General features: G+C 44.9%; 1 protein-coding gene across 1 annotated transcript in view; it reads left to right on the top strand.

The window, feature by feature from the left end:
* Positions 1-19,181, top strand: part of WRN (WRN RecQ like helicase) — a 983,741-nt gene that overhangs the window by 44,136 nt on the left and 920,424 nt on the right. The window contains exon 2 of the mRNA XM_029601951.1: positions 6,944-7,052. Coding sequence (XP_029457811.1) covers positions 6,944-7,052 — 109 coding nt within the window. The remainder of the gene's footprint in view (positions 1-6,943; positions 7,053-19,181) is intronic.

Here is a 19,181-nt window from a genome sequence, read left to right as displayed (position 1 = left end):
AAAAAACAAACAAACCAAAACTGAAATATCACATTTAAGTAATATTCAGACATTTTGCTATGACATTTAAATTTGAGCTCAGGTGCATTCTTGAGATGTTTCTCCAACTTGATTGGAGTCACAGAGGCTTTCTCTGTCTCCTACACATGCAATCACACCCGCAGTCTCTCTCTCTCTCTGTGACACATGCAATCACACACGTGCTCTCTCTCCCTTGTGTGCCACAGGTTACCGATCCCTGGGATAGACTCTCTTCAGGAGAATGTGTTTCTCCCCATCAAAAGCCACATTGTTGGTTGGCCTACTATTTTCTACAGCAGGACCAAGTATTAGCTTGGTTGGTCTTGGTATTTCTTGGATATGTGGCCACAGCAGTGCGTGTATTTCCTCTCTCTCATCTGCACATTTGGGCCCTTTAGTGGTCCCTCTGAAGCCAGAGGGATCAGTTCTCTCAACAAATCTCTGTAACCCTAGAGATGAGAGCATCCCTTCGCTGGCAAATGAACCCTTAGATTCTAAAGTTGGGTGTTTTATTATGTGTCACAATTCAAGTGATCCTATCTACTGATGCCTTCACCAAGGGTTGTGGAGTGCACACCAATGTGGTGTGGAAATGAGGGTTGAGATTCCTAGTGGAGAGTCATTTGCTTTCTCTCACCTACATTTGGGCAAGAGAATCTTGAACCAGATAGACAATCAAGTAACCATGTTGTATATAAACAAGGAAGTGGGGCTCATATGCCTATTGCCAGTAGGCCCTCGAAATCTGATCATGTTCTGGGGCTTCACAGCCTACCTTCCTGAAATCCAGAAAATATTTGTGGATCTTCTCAGTAGTGTTGCAACTGCACAATGGTCCTTAAATCAAAGGACCTTGCTCAGTTACTGGTCAATCTGCTTGCTTCAGAGGTCAACAGAAAGGTCCAGATATTTTTCCTCCTGCATCCAAGAAGCTACAGATAAGCTCCTGATGCTTTTGTGCTAGTCTGAGTCATTGATTTACTCTATGCATACCCAGCAGTCCCTTTCATTGTCCAGAAGGCCCTTCAGGATATGGTAAGTTTAGTCCTCATAGCACTGGCCTGGCCATGTCAAGTGTGCTATTTCTCTCGTCTGTCTTTCAGTTCAGTCGCCAATTTCATTGAAAATGTCTCTGTCTTTCATTACACTGGAGAATGGCAGGCTCTCCCATCCATACCTGCCTTTGCTGGCCTTCACTATATGGATGCTGAACACGCAGTAGTCTGCTCCTTAGTCCATCTGAAGGAGGTGGAGGATAAACTGATTTCAGGTAGAAAGCCTTCAATCAGAAGATCCTACAATTTCATATGGAAGAAGTTTTCAATATGGTGTAGGATCAGCCAGCTAGAACCCTTCTCTTGTAACCCAATTCAGTATCTAAGAACATGCCATACTGGGTCAGACTAAGGGTCCATCAAGCTCAGCCTCCTGTCTCCAACAGTGACCAATTCAGGCCATAAGAACTTGGCAAGTACCAAAAAACTAAGTCTATCCCATGTTACTGATGCTAGTAATAGCAGTGGCTATTTTCTGTCAACTTAATTAATAGCAGGTAATGGACTTCTCCGAGAACTTATCCAATTCTTTTTTAAAACCCAGCTACACTAACTGCACTAACCACATCCCTTGGCAACAAATTGCAGAGTTCATTTGTGCGTTGAGTGAAATTCCTGTGTAGGTGCGACATACTACCCCAGAATCAGAAATATATTTTCTTTGAAGTTTCACAATTAAGAATGTTTTTGGATTCACTTGCCCAAGAGTCTTTAGTCTTGGAAACAGAGGCAAAGTAAAAAATAAAATATAATCTAGGTGCCAATCTTATTTTTTCAGTTTTTTAGTGGGTATCCAATGATTACCTTTAACTGCTTATGTTCTTTCTTTACTTCTTGAGGATTGCCTCTTACTATTTCCTTTTTCATTTCCTATTTTAAATGTGCCACATGCTAACTTCATGGAGTGCCCCCTAATCCTCCTATTATCCGAAAGAGTAAATAACCGATTCACATTTGCCTGTTCTAGACTTCTCATGATTTTAAACATCTCTATCATATCCCCCCTCAGCCGTCTCTTCTCCAAGCTGAACAGTCCTAACCTCTTTAGTCTTTCCTCATAGGGGAGCTGTTCCATTCCCTTTATCATTTTGGTCGCCCTTCTCTGTACCTTCTCCATCGTGTTAGGGCCTAAACGCTTGTGATAACGCCATAATGCATGCGATAGCGCATCATAAGATGCATATGCAAATTCTAAAAATGTAGTCAAAAGGGAGGAGTTTGGGCAGAGTTTATGAAAATGAGGGGTGTTTAACGTTGTGTGCAATAGTGTAACGCACACTATTGCATGATTTAACACCGGAAATAACTTCACCTTTTTTCATGGCATTATCGCAAATCCTGTTTTGGGCAGGGAGAGGGGAAGGGAGGAAGGAGATAGAGCCTCTGGAGAGGCACACATTAGTCAACTTTTTATATCACTGTAATAGGGGCCATTCTGAACTCAGGGTGAGTTTTGGTGGTGGCCTATGTTTTGGGTAGTTTTACATGCACAGTCAGAGGTATGAACATCACAGTAGGCAACAGGAAAGATTTTATGTGATTTGGAGTGATGAAAGCTACACAAAGATGAGATTTGTACAATGTACTCCTCACCTAGCTTGGCACATTCTACCTAGCTGCTTTCAAGCTAGGTCGAGAGTGCAATGTACAAATCTCATCTTTGTGTACCTGTCTCTCTCCAACAGAAGCCCAAAATGTGATAAAAGCCTGTTGGGGCATGTCTCAGCTTGCTATGTGAAAATATTGTAAGTGCGATAAATTTAATGCGTGTTGCACTAAAATACCTATACGATGCCATAAAATTGCATGCATTGCGGTATCTGGAAAATTACCCTAACTGTGCCCTTTTTTTTTTTAATCACAAGTGCTATTCTTGCGAAATTTATATCAAAATAATGAATCTAGGTCTGTATGTATCTGAGGCAACAGAGGATAAAGTGACTTTCCCAAGGTCACAAGGAGTGGCAGTGGGATTTGATCCCTGACTTGTAGCCTGCTGCTCTAACCACTAGGCTACTCCTTTACCTCATTATTAAGCCATACTGGGAGTTGTTTGGTTGTCCAGTTTTTTTTATAATGCCTGGATTATATTTTGTCCGGGCTTTAAGGATGGTACTCTTAAATAGCATCCATGTCGCCTGCAAAATTTTAACCTTCTGGATCCTTTCAGTTTCTTTCTAACAAATTTCCTCATTTTATCATGTTTCCTTTTTATAGTTAAATGCTACTGCAGTTGTTTTCCTTCGTATTCACCCTCCATTGATAATGTCAACTTTTATTACATTATGATCACTGTTGCTGAGCAGATCCACCACATTTATATCTTGCACTGGTCCTGTGTGCCACTGAGAATTAGATTTAATATAGTTCCTCCTCTCATCTGTTATATGACCAACTGCTGCATGAAGCAGTCTTTGATGGCTTCTAGGAACTTTATGTTCCTTGCGTTTCCTGATATGATATTTATCCAATCAATACTCAGGTAATTAAAGTCTCACATTATTTTTTTGTTGTACGTTACTATCCAGGCTAATCTCTGTTAGCATTTTGTAGTGTTTCCTCATCCTGGTCAGGTGGGTGGTTATATCCTCACTACTTTTCTTTTTTTATCCTTGGAATTTATATCCATAAGTGTTCCAGATTGCAGTTTTTTTCCTGCAAAACTTTTATCCTGCTTATCTTGGTTCTTCTCTGATAGGTAACTCTAAGTAATAAAAACGTTAGTAAGGAGTTCCCTTAAATATTATTCTCTTTATCTTAGAAAACCGTGTCACAAAAGTCTAACACATCAGCGCTCCTCAAAGTTGATGCATCATTTTGAGCTCAGTTAATTATTTATTATGAGATCAGAGCTATTCAATAACTCAGAGATATATTCTTAAAAAATAATGATTTTTATTTTACATGAAGAAAATATTTAATTGATCAAGTCATGTCATAGTGACAGAAATAATAAAAATTGGTTTCTTACCAAAAAGTTAAGTTTGCCAGGATCTCGGGCATGCCATACTCTGGGTAGCATAACAGCCCCAAGCTTCCACATTTCACTATACATTTACTCTTTTTTTTTTTTTTTTTTCTTTTTGACAATTCATGGACTCGTGGCCCAAGAATTTAAGTACTAATTTTATTTCAATACTGGTCAAGTCAAACTATCTCAGAGACTCCTGACCTCATGTATTCTAATTACTAAAAATCACATAAATAAGTCAGGTAACATGGCCAGGAGAATTTAGCTATAAAAAGTCATTGAACTCATATATAGTTTACTTCATATGTGCTTCGTCAAGCCATCTGGGTGCTTTCTTTTTATTTTATTGACAGAAGAGCACCTAATTACATATTTCTAGCTCTGATGCATAAGTTAAGAAATATCAAAATGACATAGGCATCTAACATCTAAAACTCCTAATCAGTAGATATGCGAAATACTACTTGCAGTAAGCATATGTCTGTACTGATTTCAAAAGTCAAAAACCATTTTTTTTTCTAGGGTCTAGTGCCAATTAAGAACCAAGCTCTGGGAGCTTTGCCAGGTTAGAATACATCAGTAATGAAGGTCATTCTCTTCTCCTTATCTTAACAAAGCACTGGCTATCTTCCCAATTAACAGCATGTGGTCCATGGAATAGATAAGGAAAAACAGGAAAAAAATAGAAACAAGATGGAGCACTAGTCATTTCAGAGGTTACTGATTTTCATACTTCTATTTTTTTTTTTAAGAGGACAGGGGACCTAGATACCTTGTCACTTGACTCTATTCCTTCTTTAACATATAGTGGTACCCCTCCAACCTATTTTATCTGTCCTGTTATGTTGATATAATTTGTACCCTGGTATCACAGTGTCCCATTGGCTATCTTCCTTCTTCCAGGTCTCTGAGATGCCCATCAGGTGTATAATTTTCCTTTAATGCCATGCATTCTAACTCTCCAGTACTAATTTTCATACTTCTGGAATTTGCATACAAACATTTTAAAATAGTTTTATTTGTATTTCTATTTGATATAGTACAGGCTGTTTGGAGTCATTTTTATCTGCATGCTCTATATTTAAATACATCTGAGTTTTTCAGCTTTTACAGCCACTTCTCTATTGGGACATTCTAACTTACTTGGGGGGTAATTTATCAAAATGCATTAGGGCATTATTGCGCACGTTAGGGCCCTAATGCCCGTGATAACACCGTAACGCATGCGATAAATACCCAAACTCCTCCGACTTGTATTCAAGTGGGAGGAGTTTGGGCTAGGTAGAGAGTACATTGTACAAAACTACTCTTCTTTTACTTTTCATCACTCCAAATGACTTAAAATCTTCGTTGATGTCACCTGTGCTGTTTGCACCTATGACTGTGCATGTAAAACTGCCTCCAAACCCAACCCCACTCTGAGTTACTAGTCCCCCTCATACAGTGTTATAAATAGTAAACAGAAAAGTAGGCCTCTAAAGAGGCAAGCTCTCTCTCTCTCTTTCTCAGTGCAGTCAAGGTAACGTGCATTGCGAAAAAATAGTTATGCGGTACCAGGAAAATTAGCCTAACCACCCCCCCCCTTTTTTTTTTTTTTTTTTTTTTTTTTTAATCGCAGGTGCTATTTTTGCGATAAATGATAAATCTAGGCCTTGGTTTGCCAGTATCCTTAGAAGATACTGCCTTCTGAACCATGCACTGCTGAGTGACTGTCAGCTTTCCCTCATGTTCTAGTTTAAAAGCTGCTCTATCTGCTTTTTAAACGTTATTGCCAGCATTCTAGTTCCACACTGGTTAAGGTGGAGCCCATTTCATTGGAATAAGCTTTCCCTTCCTTAGAATGTTCCTCAGTTTCTAAATAATCTAAAATCCTCTTCCCTGCACCATTGTCTCGTCCATGCATTGAGACTCTGGATTCTGGTGCATGGAACAAGGAGCATTTCTGTGAATGCAACCTTGGAGGTTCTGGATTTCAATTTCCTACTTAAGATCCTAAATTTAGCCTCCAGAACTTTCCTCCTGCACCTTCTTATGCTATTGCTACCCACATGTGCTAGGCCAACTGGCTCCTCCTAAGCATTCTCTAAAATCTTATCTAAGTGGAGCATAAGGTCTGCTACCTTTTCACCAGGCAGGCAAGTTACCAAGTGATCTTCATGTCCATCAGCCACCCAGCTATCTACATTCCTAAAAATCAAATCACCAACTACAATGGATGTCCTAACTCTTCACTCTTAAGCTCTATCCCCTGGAGGTACATCCTCGGTGTGAGAGGATAAAGCAGATTATAGCTACAGGATCATATCCTTTCACATCAAGGGTGATGGTCTCCTCCCAAGTGACCGTGCTTCTCCAAAGCAGCACAAGAGTTATTAGACTGGACCCTGCCCACCTTTTTAGATAGACTACCTTGCTAAAGGTAGTTACTAGACTGGACCCTGCCCACCTTTTTAGATAGACTACCTTGCTAAAGATAAGGGGCTCATGAGGCAGCTTGTGCATGTGGGATCTACCACGCATGCTGCTTAAAACTTTTACTGAACTGTGAGTGCTGGTCACAATTCATCCTCCTGTCTATGGAGAATCCTATTGACAGGTAAGCAAACTTGCTGTACCAGTAGCTTTATGCCTGCCTGTTCTCATTCCCTTGGTCAGTGCGTATATCTTCCCTTTACTGCTTTGCAAGTGGTGTGGACCCTCTTCTTATCAAGTTTAATTATGCTATATCTTACTACTTCACTTGCAAAAGTTTCTTACCATCATGCAGGCAAAGGCCTTTAAATACAAAGAGCTATGTTTGTTGGAATACATTTTATATACTACTGTGTTAATTTATAACAAGATTAATTTGTCACTTTTTAAAAATAAATATTCCTTTCTCATACCTGTTATATAGAGCTGTTGATACTTTGACTGGCGTGTTGGAAAAGCTGGCTACGCTGAGAAGCATGTTGCTTGATATTGTTAACACCAAGGACAAAATGGATCCAGCTGGTGAAGAGTCAGTAAGTGAATATGAACACCAACATGATCAAAACCACATGGTTGCAAAGTGATGGACCAGGTTTAACATTGGCTGCCTCATGTGTTAACAAAGAGAGAGACCAGAATGAAAACAGAGAAGAATGCAGCCAAACAATTAAGAAAGCTGGAGAGACAGATCAAAGTTCCTGTGAGAGAAAGGAGAGAGTTTGCCTGAAGTCCCTAGGCATTACAGAACTTGAGTTTAGGAGGCTGGAATGTGAGATCAAGGAAGATGTCATCAGTGAAGAGACTTACATACCTGCTGAGGTATTTAAGAAAGCCAGATATTATTTGGGAAAAAAATATTCTCAAAGTACAAGCAGGATGGTAGTCCTCAGCCATGGGTGACATCATCAGATGGAGCCTGGCACGGAAACATTTTATAAAAGTTTCTAGAAACTTTGACGCACACACTGAGCATGCCCAACATGCCGCCATCCATGCAATCACGTGGGGTCTCTCTTCAGTCTCTTTTTCCACGAAGCTGAAGCCTTGTGGCTGTGGAGCTCGCACTTTTTTGCTGTGGAAAATAACATTTTTCTCCCATGACAAGCAGGATGGTAGTCCTCACATATGGGTGACGTCACTGGACGGAGCCCTATCATGGAAAACTTTCTGTCAGTTTCTAGAAAGCTTTGACTGGCACACTGAACACACTAGGCATACCCAGCCTGCCATTATCCCTGAGTCCACAGGAGTCTCCCTTCAGTCTCTTTTTTTTTTCCACGCTGCAGTTTGCCTCTCATTCAGGAGCTCTGTGAAAGATTTCTCACAACTTTCCCTCATGGAAATACTTGAAGTTTTACTTCACAAATAATTTTTCCCTACACGGGTCTCCCTTCACGTACATTTAATCGACATTTGGTGAATACTATGCCCTGTTTTTCGGTCGGTTCCTGTCACCTCACTAACTATTACCCCGGCTTACCAACCAAATTGCGGCCTTCCTTTTCTCACAGGACAAGCAGGATGGTTGTCCTCACAAATGGGTGACATCGAGGATGGAGCCCACCACGGAAAACTTCTGTCAAAGTTTAAACAGAACTTTGACTGGCCCCTACTGGGCATGCCCAGCAAGGCACTGACCCTGCAGCCAGCAGGGGTCTCCCTTCAGTCTTCTTTTTTCCGCGCAGCAGTTGCCACGCGGTGAAAGGAGCTCTCTTACCACGTTCCTGACAGGAATTCGGTTTTTTTTTTTCTATCCGAAGAAAATTTGCCCCTCAGGGGTCTCCCTTCGACAAATTTTTGTCACTTTCGCGGAAACCGGTAAGTTTTTTCCCTTTTTTAATCGGCGGCCGTCGATTTTGGCCCTTGAGGCCTGTGGGAACTTACTGAGCCCGCGCCTAAATTTGGCCTTAAGCCATGGCGACGGGGTTCCGCCGATGTCCGGATTGTACCCGGACTATGTCCATCACTGACCCCCATAGGGTTTGTGTTTTATGTTTGGGTAGTGAGCATGATGTCCTGACTTGCACCAAATGTGCCTTAATGACACCTAAGGGTCGCAAGGCCAGGATGGAGAAGATGGGGCTCCTCTTCCATGCACCCACCCCAACGCCATCGATAGCATCGATGTCATCGGAACCGGCACCGTCGAAGTTGCACCACCATCGCCAACCCGCCGGTGACTGTCCACCATCGATGACTTCTCGGCCGTCGACTCCTGTCCCCTCCCCGGATGACCGAGGAGATCGGAAGGATAAGCATCGCCATCGACGGCACAAGTCTCGGCCCGTCGAGGATCCGCAACCATCGACCTCTGAACAGGCCGAGCCACCGAAGAAGAAAGAAAAGCCTCGGTCGGCCCTGGCACCGTCCACGTCTCGTTCGCAGGCACCGCGGAACCCCTCACCCTCCCGGGGTGCGGGGGCCGTGATCCCACCGGTTACGGTGGTCCCTCCGGCCCTGCCTCAGCCTCCCCTCTCCCGTCGAGCCGGGTATGCTTACCCCTGGTCTCCGGGCAGAACTGGACCGGCTGGGTCCAGGAGGCCATCGAGAATGCGATGGCGAAGATTCCAGCCTCCACCGGCACCGCCTCCGCACCGATTCCGGCACCGCCTCAGGCACCGACCTCAGCACCGACTCTGCCACCGAGGATGGAACCGACCACCGAGCCTATAGTGGAAGCATTGGCACCGATACTAAATCGTATGGAGGCACTTATGCGCGCCCTTCCATCGGTGATTTCATTAGCACCGACTACACCATCATCTCCGGAAGGACATTCATCGACAGGAGAAGAAACACCGTTCCGGATTTCCTCCGTCCGGGTGTCGTTCCATCGGTGCCTTCACATACCTTTCCACCGATTTATCCTTCGGCTCCATCGATTCCAAGATCGGCACCGATTCCCTCGGTGGCCCCGAAGCCCTCGATGCCGTTCACTGTTCCGCTTGCAGCACCGGTTCCATCGATGCCTTTGGATCCTCTACCAGGTCCTTCAGGACAGCAAACCTTACATGATCCTTATGATACCTGGGGTGATGATTCATCTTCAGATACAGATTTACCATCCCCACCAATCTCCTACAGAGAGTAGAAAACGATCTCCTCCTGAAGATCTCTCCTTTATAAATTTTGTAAAGGAGATGTCAGAAAGTTGTGCCTTTCAGCTGCAATCTGAGACCGATGACAGGCACCCAAATGATGGAGCTGCTCCAATTTCTGGATGCCCCCAAGATCATCGCTTCCATCCCCATTCACCAAGTATTTCTGGATCTTTTAAAGAAAAACTGGGAATCACCTTCATCTGTTTCACCAGTCATATAAAAAAGCTGACTCAACCTACCTCGTTCAGTCAGCACCAGGATTTCAGAAGTCTCAACTGGATCATCGCTCTGTTGTAGTTGAGTCTGCGCAAAGAAAGCAAGCGTTTAAAGCCACACTCTTCCACTCCCCCTATCAAGGACAACCAATTTCTTGATAGTGTGGGAAGGAAGTGTATCATGGGGCTATGTTGATATCTCGTATAGCTTCATACCAACTTTATATGACTCAGTACAACAGAGCTATCCTTAAACAAATGCAGGACTACGCTGACACCTTACCGGACCAATACCAGCCACAGCTTCAAGCCCTCCTTCACAAAGGATTTGAAGCTGGGAAGCACGAGATCCGAACGGCCCTACGATATCTTCGATGCTTCCACGAAAGTCTCAGCTACTGCCATCTCAGCCAGACGTTGGGCTTGGTTAAAATCATCCAACCTTCGCCCAGAGGTTCAGGATCGTCTAGCCGATTTACCCTGCTTAGGGGATAATCTGTTCGGAGACAGATTCAACAAATTGTGGCGGAATTGAAGGATCACCACGAGACGTTTGAAACAACTTTCGTCTGTTCCATCTGAGGTATCCTCCAAACCACCACCTAAGAAGGACTCCAAAAAGTCATTCTTTCGGCCACGTCGTTATTACCCTCCGTCGACTAGGCCTCGTCCGGCTCGATCCTCCACCAGACCTCAGCCACGCCAACCTCGGAAACAAAGACCTGCTGTAGCCCCACCCCCCGGGCCTGCGGCAGGCCTTTGACTTCCCGACTCGGAGCACATGCCATATCCCACTCCCCCACATCCCTGTAGGGGGTCGTCGGTGCCACTTTCTACAGCATTGGATACGGATTACCTCAGACCAGTGTGTGCTGGCGATTATCGCACAGGGTTACCACCTCAATTCATAACTCTTCCGGCAGACTCCCCGCCGCTTCAAGCGTGGAGTCTATCCAGCCATTTGGCTCAATTACAACAGGAAGTATCTCTTCTTCTGCAATCAAATGCTATAGAACTCGTTCCTCCCTCTCAACGAGGCAAGGGATTCTATTCCAGATACTTCCTAATTCCAAAGAAATCAGGAGGGCTACGTCCAATTTTAGACCTTCGAGCCCTCAACAAGTATCTGCAAAAAGAAAAGTTCAAGATGGTAACCCTGGGCACGTTTACTCCCTCTGCTGCGAAGAAAGGGGGATTGGCTATGCTCCCTCGACCTCAAGGAAGCTTATACCCATATTGCGATAACACAATCCCATCGCAAATATCTGCGGTTTCTCGTAGGCCGCGACCATTATCAATACCGAGTACTGCCTTTCGGTCTGGCATCTGCTCCACGGGTCTTCACCAATGCCTCGTAGTTGTAGCAGCATTCCTCAGGAAGGAAGGTGTCCACGTATACCCCTATCTGGACGACTGGCTGATCAGGGCCTCCACCCCTCAGATTGCCCGGTCCTCCTACAATTGACAATCAACACACTCCTTTCCTTAGGGTTTCTTGTCAATACGAGAAATCTTGCTTCGTCCCATCTCAAACCTTATCTTTCATTGGGGCAGACTTGGACACCTTACAGGCAAAGGCCTACCTTCCGCTACAACGGGTCCAAACTCTCTGTCCCTAGCTCACCAGCTCCAGTCTCAAGACACTGCCACAGCTCGCCAATTCCTAGTTCTCCTAGGACCACATGGCATCCTCGGTTCAAGTCACTCCCATGACCAGACTAGCCATGAGGTGGTAAACACAATGGACTCTACGACAACAATGGATTCAAGCTTTTCAGCCTCTGTCCTCCATAATCACAGTCACACAAGCGCTGCGCCTATCCTTAACTTGGTGGACGACTCAGGTCAACCTCCTTCAGGGCTTACCCTTTCTTCCACCGGATCCGCAAGTTATCCTAACCACCGACGCTTCCCACATCGGTTGGGGGGCCCATGTGGACAATTTTCAAACCCAAGGGTTATGGTCCAACGAGGAAGCCGAACACCAGATCAACTTTCCTGGAACTTCGAGCAATCCGCTATGCGCTCCGCACTTTCAAAGATCATCTCTTTCATCAGATAATCTTAATCCAGTACGGACAACCAAGTGGCCATGTGGTACATAAACAAGCAGGGAGGCACAGGCTCCTTCCTTCTGTGTCAGGAAGCTGCGCAGATCTGGGCGGAAAGCACCTCTCCCACTCTATGTACCTCAGGGCCACTTACCTGCCGGGAGTAGACAATGTATTGGCAGACCGGCTGAGCCGTGTCTTCCGACCGCACGAGTGGTCACTCGATCCTCTGATAGCGACCTCTCTGTTTCACAAGTGGGGTTCTCCCCGCATAGACCTCTTTGCGTCCCCTCAGAACCACAAAGTGGACGATTACTGCTCTCTCATTCGGAGCCAGAACTCTCGGCCGAGGGATGCATTCTCCCTCAAGTGGACAACCGGTCTGCTCTACGCATTCCCCCCACTTCCTCTTGTGTCAAAGACTCTCGTGAAGCTACGCCAGGACGGAGGAACCATGCTCCTGATAGCACCTTACTGGCCACGCCAAGTATGGTTTCCAATACTCCAGGATCTCTCCCATCCGCAGGCACATTCCTCTGGGAAAGGACCCGCATCTGCTCACTCAAAACGACGGATGCCTCCTCCATCCCAACCTCCCAGCCTTGTCCCTGACGGCATGGATGTTGAAAGGTTAGTCCTTCAGCCTTTCAACCTTTCAGATTCCGTTTTCTCGAGTCCTGATAGCTTCACGACAAGCCTTCCACAAGAAAGTCTTACTCATACAAATGGAAAAGGTACACATCATGGTGCACTTCTCAGTCCCTTGATCCCCTTTCCTGTCCAATCTCCAAATTCTTGGACTATTTATGGCATCTCTCTGAATCAGGTCTTAAAACCTCTTCCATTAGGATGCATGTCAGTGCGGTAGCCGCCTTCCATAAAGGTGTACAGGGTGTCCCTATTTCAGTACAACCCCTAGTAACACGTTTTCTTAAAGGCTTGCTCCATCTGAAGCCACCCTTACGGCCTCCGGCACCATCCTGGGACCTTAATCTGGTTCTTGGTCGTCTAATGAAACCTCCTTTCGAACCTCTGCACTCCTGTGAGTTAAAGTATCTCACATGGAAAGTGTTATTCCTTTTGGCTATCACTTCAGCTCGCAGGGTTAGTGAATTACAGGCCCCTAGTTACCTATCCGCCCTTACACTAAACTCCTGCAGGACCGGGCGGTACTCCGCACTCACCCTAAATTTTTACCTAAGGTAGTTTCTGAGTTTCATATCAATCAATCCATCATACTACCCTATCTTTTTTCCCAGGCCCCACTCCAACTCTGGAGAACAGACCCTGCATACCCTAGACTGTAAACGAGCTCTAGCCTTTTACCTAGACCGTACAGTTTCTCACATGGAAGAGCACTCAATTATTCGTCTCTTTCCATCCTAACAAGTTAGGACAACCTGTGGGTAAGCAGGCTCTTTCCTCCTGGTTGGCGGACTGCATTTCTTTCTGCTATGAGCAGGCTGGCATTCCTTTCCAAGACCGTGTCAAAGCACACTCTGTGAGGGCCATGGCTACGTCAGTGGCACACCTTCGATCGGTGCCGCTTCCTGACATCTGCAGGGCTGCAAACCTGGAGTTCTCTCCATACCTTTGCAGCCCACTATTGTTTGGACAAAGCTGGAAGACAGGACTCCATCTTCGGCCAATCTGTCTTGCGTAACCTTTTTCCAACCTGATGTACCAACACCCTTCCACCTTCCGGTAGGGTGCGGATGCCCTTTCCCAAATTCCACCCCACTTGTACTGCCTGTTGCACGTCGTTGGGTGCATTTGGTGCAAGTCAGGACATCCTCAGCTCGGTACTCACCCATTTGTGAGGACAACCATCCTGCTTGTCCTGTGAGAAAGCAAATGTTGCTTACCTGATGTAACAGGTGTTCTCACAGGACAGCAGGATGTTAGTCCTCACGAAACCCGCCCGCCACCCCGCGGTGTTGGGTTCGTTTTGTTTTTACTTTCTAGGCACTGCCTGTAGCTTTGAAAATCAGACTGAAGGGAGACCCCTGCTGGCTGCAGGGTCAGTGCCTTGCTGGGCATGCCCAGTAGGGGCCAGTCAAAGTTCTGTTTAAACTTTGACAGAAGTTTTCCGTGGTGGGCTCCATCCTCGATGTCACCCATTTGTGAGGACTAACATCCTGCTGTCCTGTGAGAACACCTGTTACATCAGGTAAGCAACATTTGCTTTCCCTATGTTTTCATCCTCATTTAACCCCACAAAGCCTGCGAGTGTCCTCCTGCGAAACTTCACCGGGTTATTGGGGTTAGAGGGATAGGGACGTCCACGGTTACTGTTGCCGCCAGGGCCACTGTCGAGGCCATCGATGCTCTCATCGATTCCACTCATGCCTCCATAGATTCCCTCAATGCCTTCTTTGCGGTCGAGGTCCCCATCGATGCCGTCCGTGCCTCCATGCCGTCCATTGATGCCATCGATGCTTTCATCGATGCCCCCTTCAGTTTCATCGATGCTATCGATGTCCGCATCAATTCTATCGATGCCATCGGTGTTTACATTGTTGCCATTGATCCCTCCATGAATTCCATTGATGCCCAGATAAATGCCATCGATACCCCCATAGATTCGATCGATGCCATCGATGCCCATGTTGATGCTTTCCAGGCTTTCCAGTCTTTTGCATTGAGTGTCACATGTATGATTTTTTACCCGCCGGTGAGAGATTGTATGTGTGCACTCGGTGCAAAGAGCTCCTGGCTCTCAGGGAACGAGTCCGATCTCTGGAGGCTAGAGTAGCAGACTTGGCGGAGCTGAGGGAGACAGAGAGGTACATTGACGAGACCTTCAGGGACATAGTAGCCAAGTCCCAAATCCAGTCTGGCAGCCCTAGTGCTGCCTTGGATCAGAAAGGTCTCCCAGTAGGAGAACATCACCCTGGTGTAGCAGGAAGTGATCCTGTAGCAAGGACCTGCTCTCCAGGTGATGTATTGTCCTCTCATACCGAGGACAAGTCTCCCAGGGCTACTGCCCAGGAGGGAAGGGTTAGGCCTGCCATCATAGTTGGCGATTCAGTTATTAGACATGTAGATAGCAGGGTGGCTGGTGGACGTGAGGACCGCCTGGTAACTTGCCTGCCTGGTGCGAAGGTGGCAGACCTCACGCGCCACCTAGATAGGATTATAGACAGTGCTGGGGAGGAGCCGGCTGTCGTGGTACATGTGGGCACCAACGACATAGGAAAGTGTGGGAGAGAGGTTCTGGAAGCCAAATTTAGAATATTAGGTAGGAAGCTAAAATCCAGAACCTCCAGGGTGGCATTCTCTGAAATGCTTCCTGTTCCACGTGCAGTACCCCAGAGGCAGGCAGAGTTCCAGAGTTTCAATGCATGATGAGACGATGGTGCAGGGAAGAGGGATTCAGCTTTATAAGGAACTGGGGAAACTTTTGGGGAAAGGGGAGACTTTTCCGAAAGGATGGGCTCCACCTTAACCAGAGTGGAGCCAAGCTGCTGGCACTAACTTTCAAAAAGGAGATAGAGCAGCTTTTAAACTAGATCAAGGGGGAAAACCGAAAGTCACTCAGCAGTGCATGGTTTGGAGAAATGTATCCTTGAAGGATACTAATGAAACAGGAGAGTTAGGGCATCCCAACAGAGAGGTTCCATTAAAAGCAAATATAGTCCATGTGCCTATATTAAAAAATCACCAAAACTAATGATTTCCGAATTATCCCAAATAACTGAAAAGCAGGTTGTTAAAACAAACAAAAAACACACTTTGAAATGTCTATATGCCAATGCCAGAAGTCTAAGAAGCAAGATGGGAGAGTTAGTGTATAGCAGCAAATGATGAGTTTGACATAATTGGCATCACAGAAACTTGGTGGAAGGAGGATAACCAATGGGACAGTGCTATATCAGGGTACAAATTATATCGCAATGATAGGGAGGATCAACTTGGGGGGGGTGTGGCACTTTATGTCCGGGAGGGTATAGAGTCCAACAGGCTAAAGATCATACAAGAGACTAAATGCTCAGTAGAATCTATATGGGTAGAAATCCCATGTGTGTTGGGTAAGAGTATAGTGATACGAGTATACTACAGTATACAGATGATGAAATGCTAAGAGAAATCAGGGAAGCAAACCAATTTGGCAGTGCAATAATAATGGGAGATTTCAATTACCCCAATATTGACTGGGTAAATGTAACAACAGGACTTGCTAGAGATATAAAGTTCCTGGATGTAATAACTGATTGTTTCATGGAGCAATTGGTTCAGGAACCAACAAGAGAGGGAGCTATTTTAGATTTAATTCTTAGTGGAACACAGGATTTGGTGAGAGAGGTAACGGTGGTGGGGCCACTTGGCAACAGTGATCATAACATGATCAAATTTAAACTAATATCTGGAAGGGGGACAATAAGTAAATCTGCAGCTCTAACACTAAACTTTCAAAAGGGAAACTTAGATAAAATGAGGAAAATAGTCAGAAAAAAACTGAAAGGTGCAGCTGCAAAGGTTAAGTGTTCAACAGGCTTGGACATTGTTTAAAAATACAATCCTAGAGGCACAGTCCATATGTATTCCACGCATTAAGAAAGGTGGAAGGAAGGCAAAACGATTACCGTCATGGTTAAAAGGTGAGGTGAAAGAGGCTATTTTAGCCAAAAAACCATCCTTCAAAAATTGGAAGAAGGATCCATCTGAAGAAAATAGGATAAAACATAAGCATTGTCAAGTTAAGTGTAAAACATTGATAAGACAGGCGAAGAGAGAATTTGAAATGAAGTTGGCCATAGAGGCAAAAACTCATAATAAAAACTTTTTTAAATATATCCAAAGCAAGAAACCTGTGAGGGAGTCAGTTGGACCATTAGATGACCGAGGGGTTAAAGGGGCTCTTAGGGAAGATAAGGCCATTGCAGAAAGACTAAATTAATTCTTTGCTTCCGTGTTTACTAGTGAGGATGTTGGGGAGATACCAGTTCCGGAGTTGGTTTTCAGGGGTGATGAGTCAGACGAACTGAACGAAATCACTGTCAACCTGGAAGATGTAGTAGGCCAGATTGACAAACTAAAGAGTAGCAAGTCACCTGGACCGGACGGTATGCATCCTAGGGTACTAAAGGAACTAAAAAATGAAATTTCTGACCTATTAGTTAAAATTTGTAACCTATCATTAAAATCATCCATTGTACCTGAAGACTGGAGGGTGGCCAATGTAACCCCAATATTTAAAAAAGGCTCCAGGGGTGATCCGGGTAACTATAGACCAGTGAGCCTAACTTCAGTGCCGGGAAAAATAGTGGAAACTATCCTCAAGATCAAAATTGTAGAGCATATAGAAAGACATGATTTAATGGGACACAGTCAACATGGATTTACCCAAGGGAAGTCTTGTCTAACAAACCTGCTTCATTTTTTTGAAAGGGTTAATAAACATGTGGATAAAGGTGAACCGGTAGATGTAGTGTATTTGGATTTTCAGAAGGCGTTTGACAAAGTCCCTCATGAGAGGCTTCTACGAAAACTAAAACGACATGGGATAGGAGGTGATGTCCTTTCATGGATTACAAACTGGTTAAAAGACAGGAAACAGAGAGTAGGACTAAATGGTCAATTTTCTCAGTGGAAAAGGGTAAACAGTGGAGTGCCTCAGGGATCTTTACTTGGACCGATGCTTTTCAATATATATATATATATCAATGATCTGGAAAGGAATACGACGAGTGACGTTATCAAATTTGCGGATGATACAAAATTATTCAGAGTAGTTAAATCACAAGCAGACTGTGATACATTACAGGAGGACCTTGCAAGACTGGAAGATTGGGCATCCAAATGGCAGATGAAATTTAATGTGGACAAGTGCAAAGTGTTGCATATAGGGAAAAATAACCCTTGCTGTAGTTACACGAAGTTAGGTTCCATATTAGGAGCTACCATCCAAGAAAGAGATCTAGGCGTCATAGTAGATAATACATTGAAATCGTCAGCTCAGTGTGCTGCATCAGTCAAAAAAGCAAATAGAATGTTAGGAATTATTAGGAAGGGAATGGTTAATAAAACGGAAAATTTCATAATGCCTCTATATCGCTTCATGGTGAGACCACACCTTGAATACTGTGTACAATTCTGGTCGCCGTATCTCAAAAAAGATATAGTTGCAATGGAGAAGGTACAGAGAAGGGCAACCAAAATGATAAAGGGGATGGAACAGCTCCCCTATGAGGAAAGTCTGAAGAGGTTAGGGCTTTTCAGCTTGGAGAAGAGACGGCTGAGGGGGGATATAATAGAGGTCTTTAAGATCATGAGAGGTCTTGAACGAGTAGATGTGACTCGGTTATTTACACTTTCGAATAATAGGACTAGGGGGCATTCCATGAAGTTAGCAAGTAGCACATTTAAGACTAATCAGAGAAAATTCTTTTTCACTCAACGCACAATAAATCTCTGGAATTTGTTGCCAGAGGATGTGGTTAGTGCAGTTAGTGTAGCTGGGTTCAAAAAAGGTTTGGATAAAGTCCATTAACTGCTATTAATCAAGTTTACTTAGGGAATAGCCACTGCTATTAATTGAATCAGTGCTTCCCTGTACGTACCAGGATCATTCCAGACTGTGGGTTATGTTCCCTGTCCAGCAGATGGAGTTAGAACCAAAAATTCCCAGGGGAGGACCTATATAGCCACGCCTCCCTCGCCTCAATCCTCAGTATAGTTCTAACTCCAGCAGATTGAGCAGGGGACACGGTGGTCCACAGCACTTTTCTAGTTTTATTTTCTCTTTGAGGAATCAATTAAATAATATTAGATAAAGGTTTTCTTCTAAGGGATAGGTTCTGTAGTGTTCTGACAGGACCACTCCATTCAAAGTGAGACACTGTTTTCCAGTCAGGAACTTGCTGACAGGCTGTGTTTTTTGCCTGTCACTTTATTTCTCTCTTCCTATCTCTTTGATTTTTCCTCTTCCTTGCCTGGCTAGAGTGTGGTAAGTGTTATTTTTATTTCATTTACAGTCGTTGGTAGGAACAGGAATTTATGAGGGGTGAAAGTCTGTAGTGCCGACCGCTCCCCCTAGTCCCGGAATTTTCCTTTTCCCCTCCTCCCTTTGAGGGAGTGATTGGAGTTCCCGCCCTGCAGCTCTGCGACGACCCACTCCCCGGAGCTGCTCACCGTCCGGACGGCGTTTTTCCCCCGACGGTCTCTTGGGGACGGTGAGGGGTCCGGAGGCCGAAGAGTTTTTAATTAATTCGCTGCTTCAGTTGTTGCCGCGCGCTGCAGCCGCCCCTCCCCCTCCCTCCCGCCGCGATGCAAAAATTGCCGAACGGCTCCGG

The sequence above is a fragment of the Rhinatrema bivittatum genome, chromosome 1 (assembly GCF_901001135.1).
Source record: "Rhinatrema bivittatum chromosome 1, aRhiBiv1.1, whole genome shotgun sequence".
NCBI lineage: Eukaryota > Metazoa > Chordata > Amphibia > Gymnophiona > Rhinatrematidae > Rhinatrema > Rhinatrema bivittatum.
Note: the sequence above shows the minus strand (reverse complement) of the source record. Positions and strands in the feature narration are given on the sequence as shown.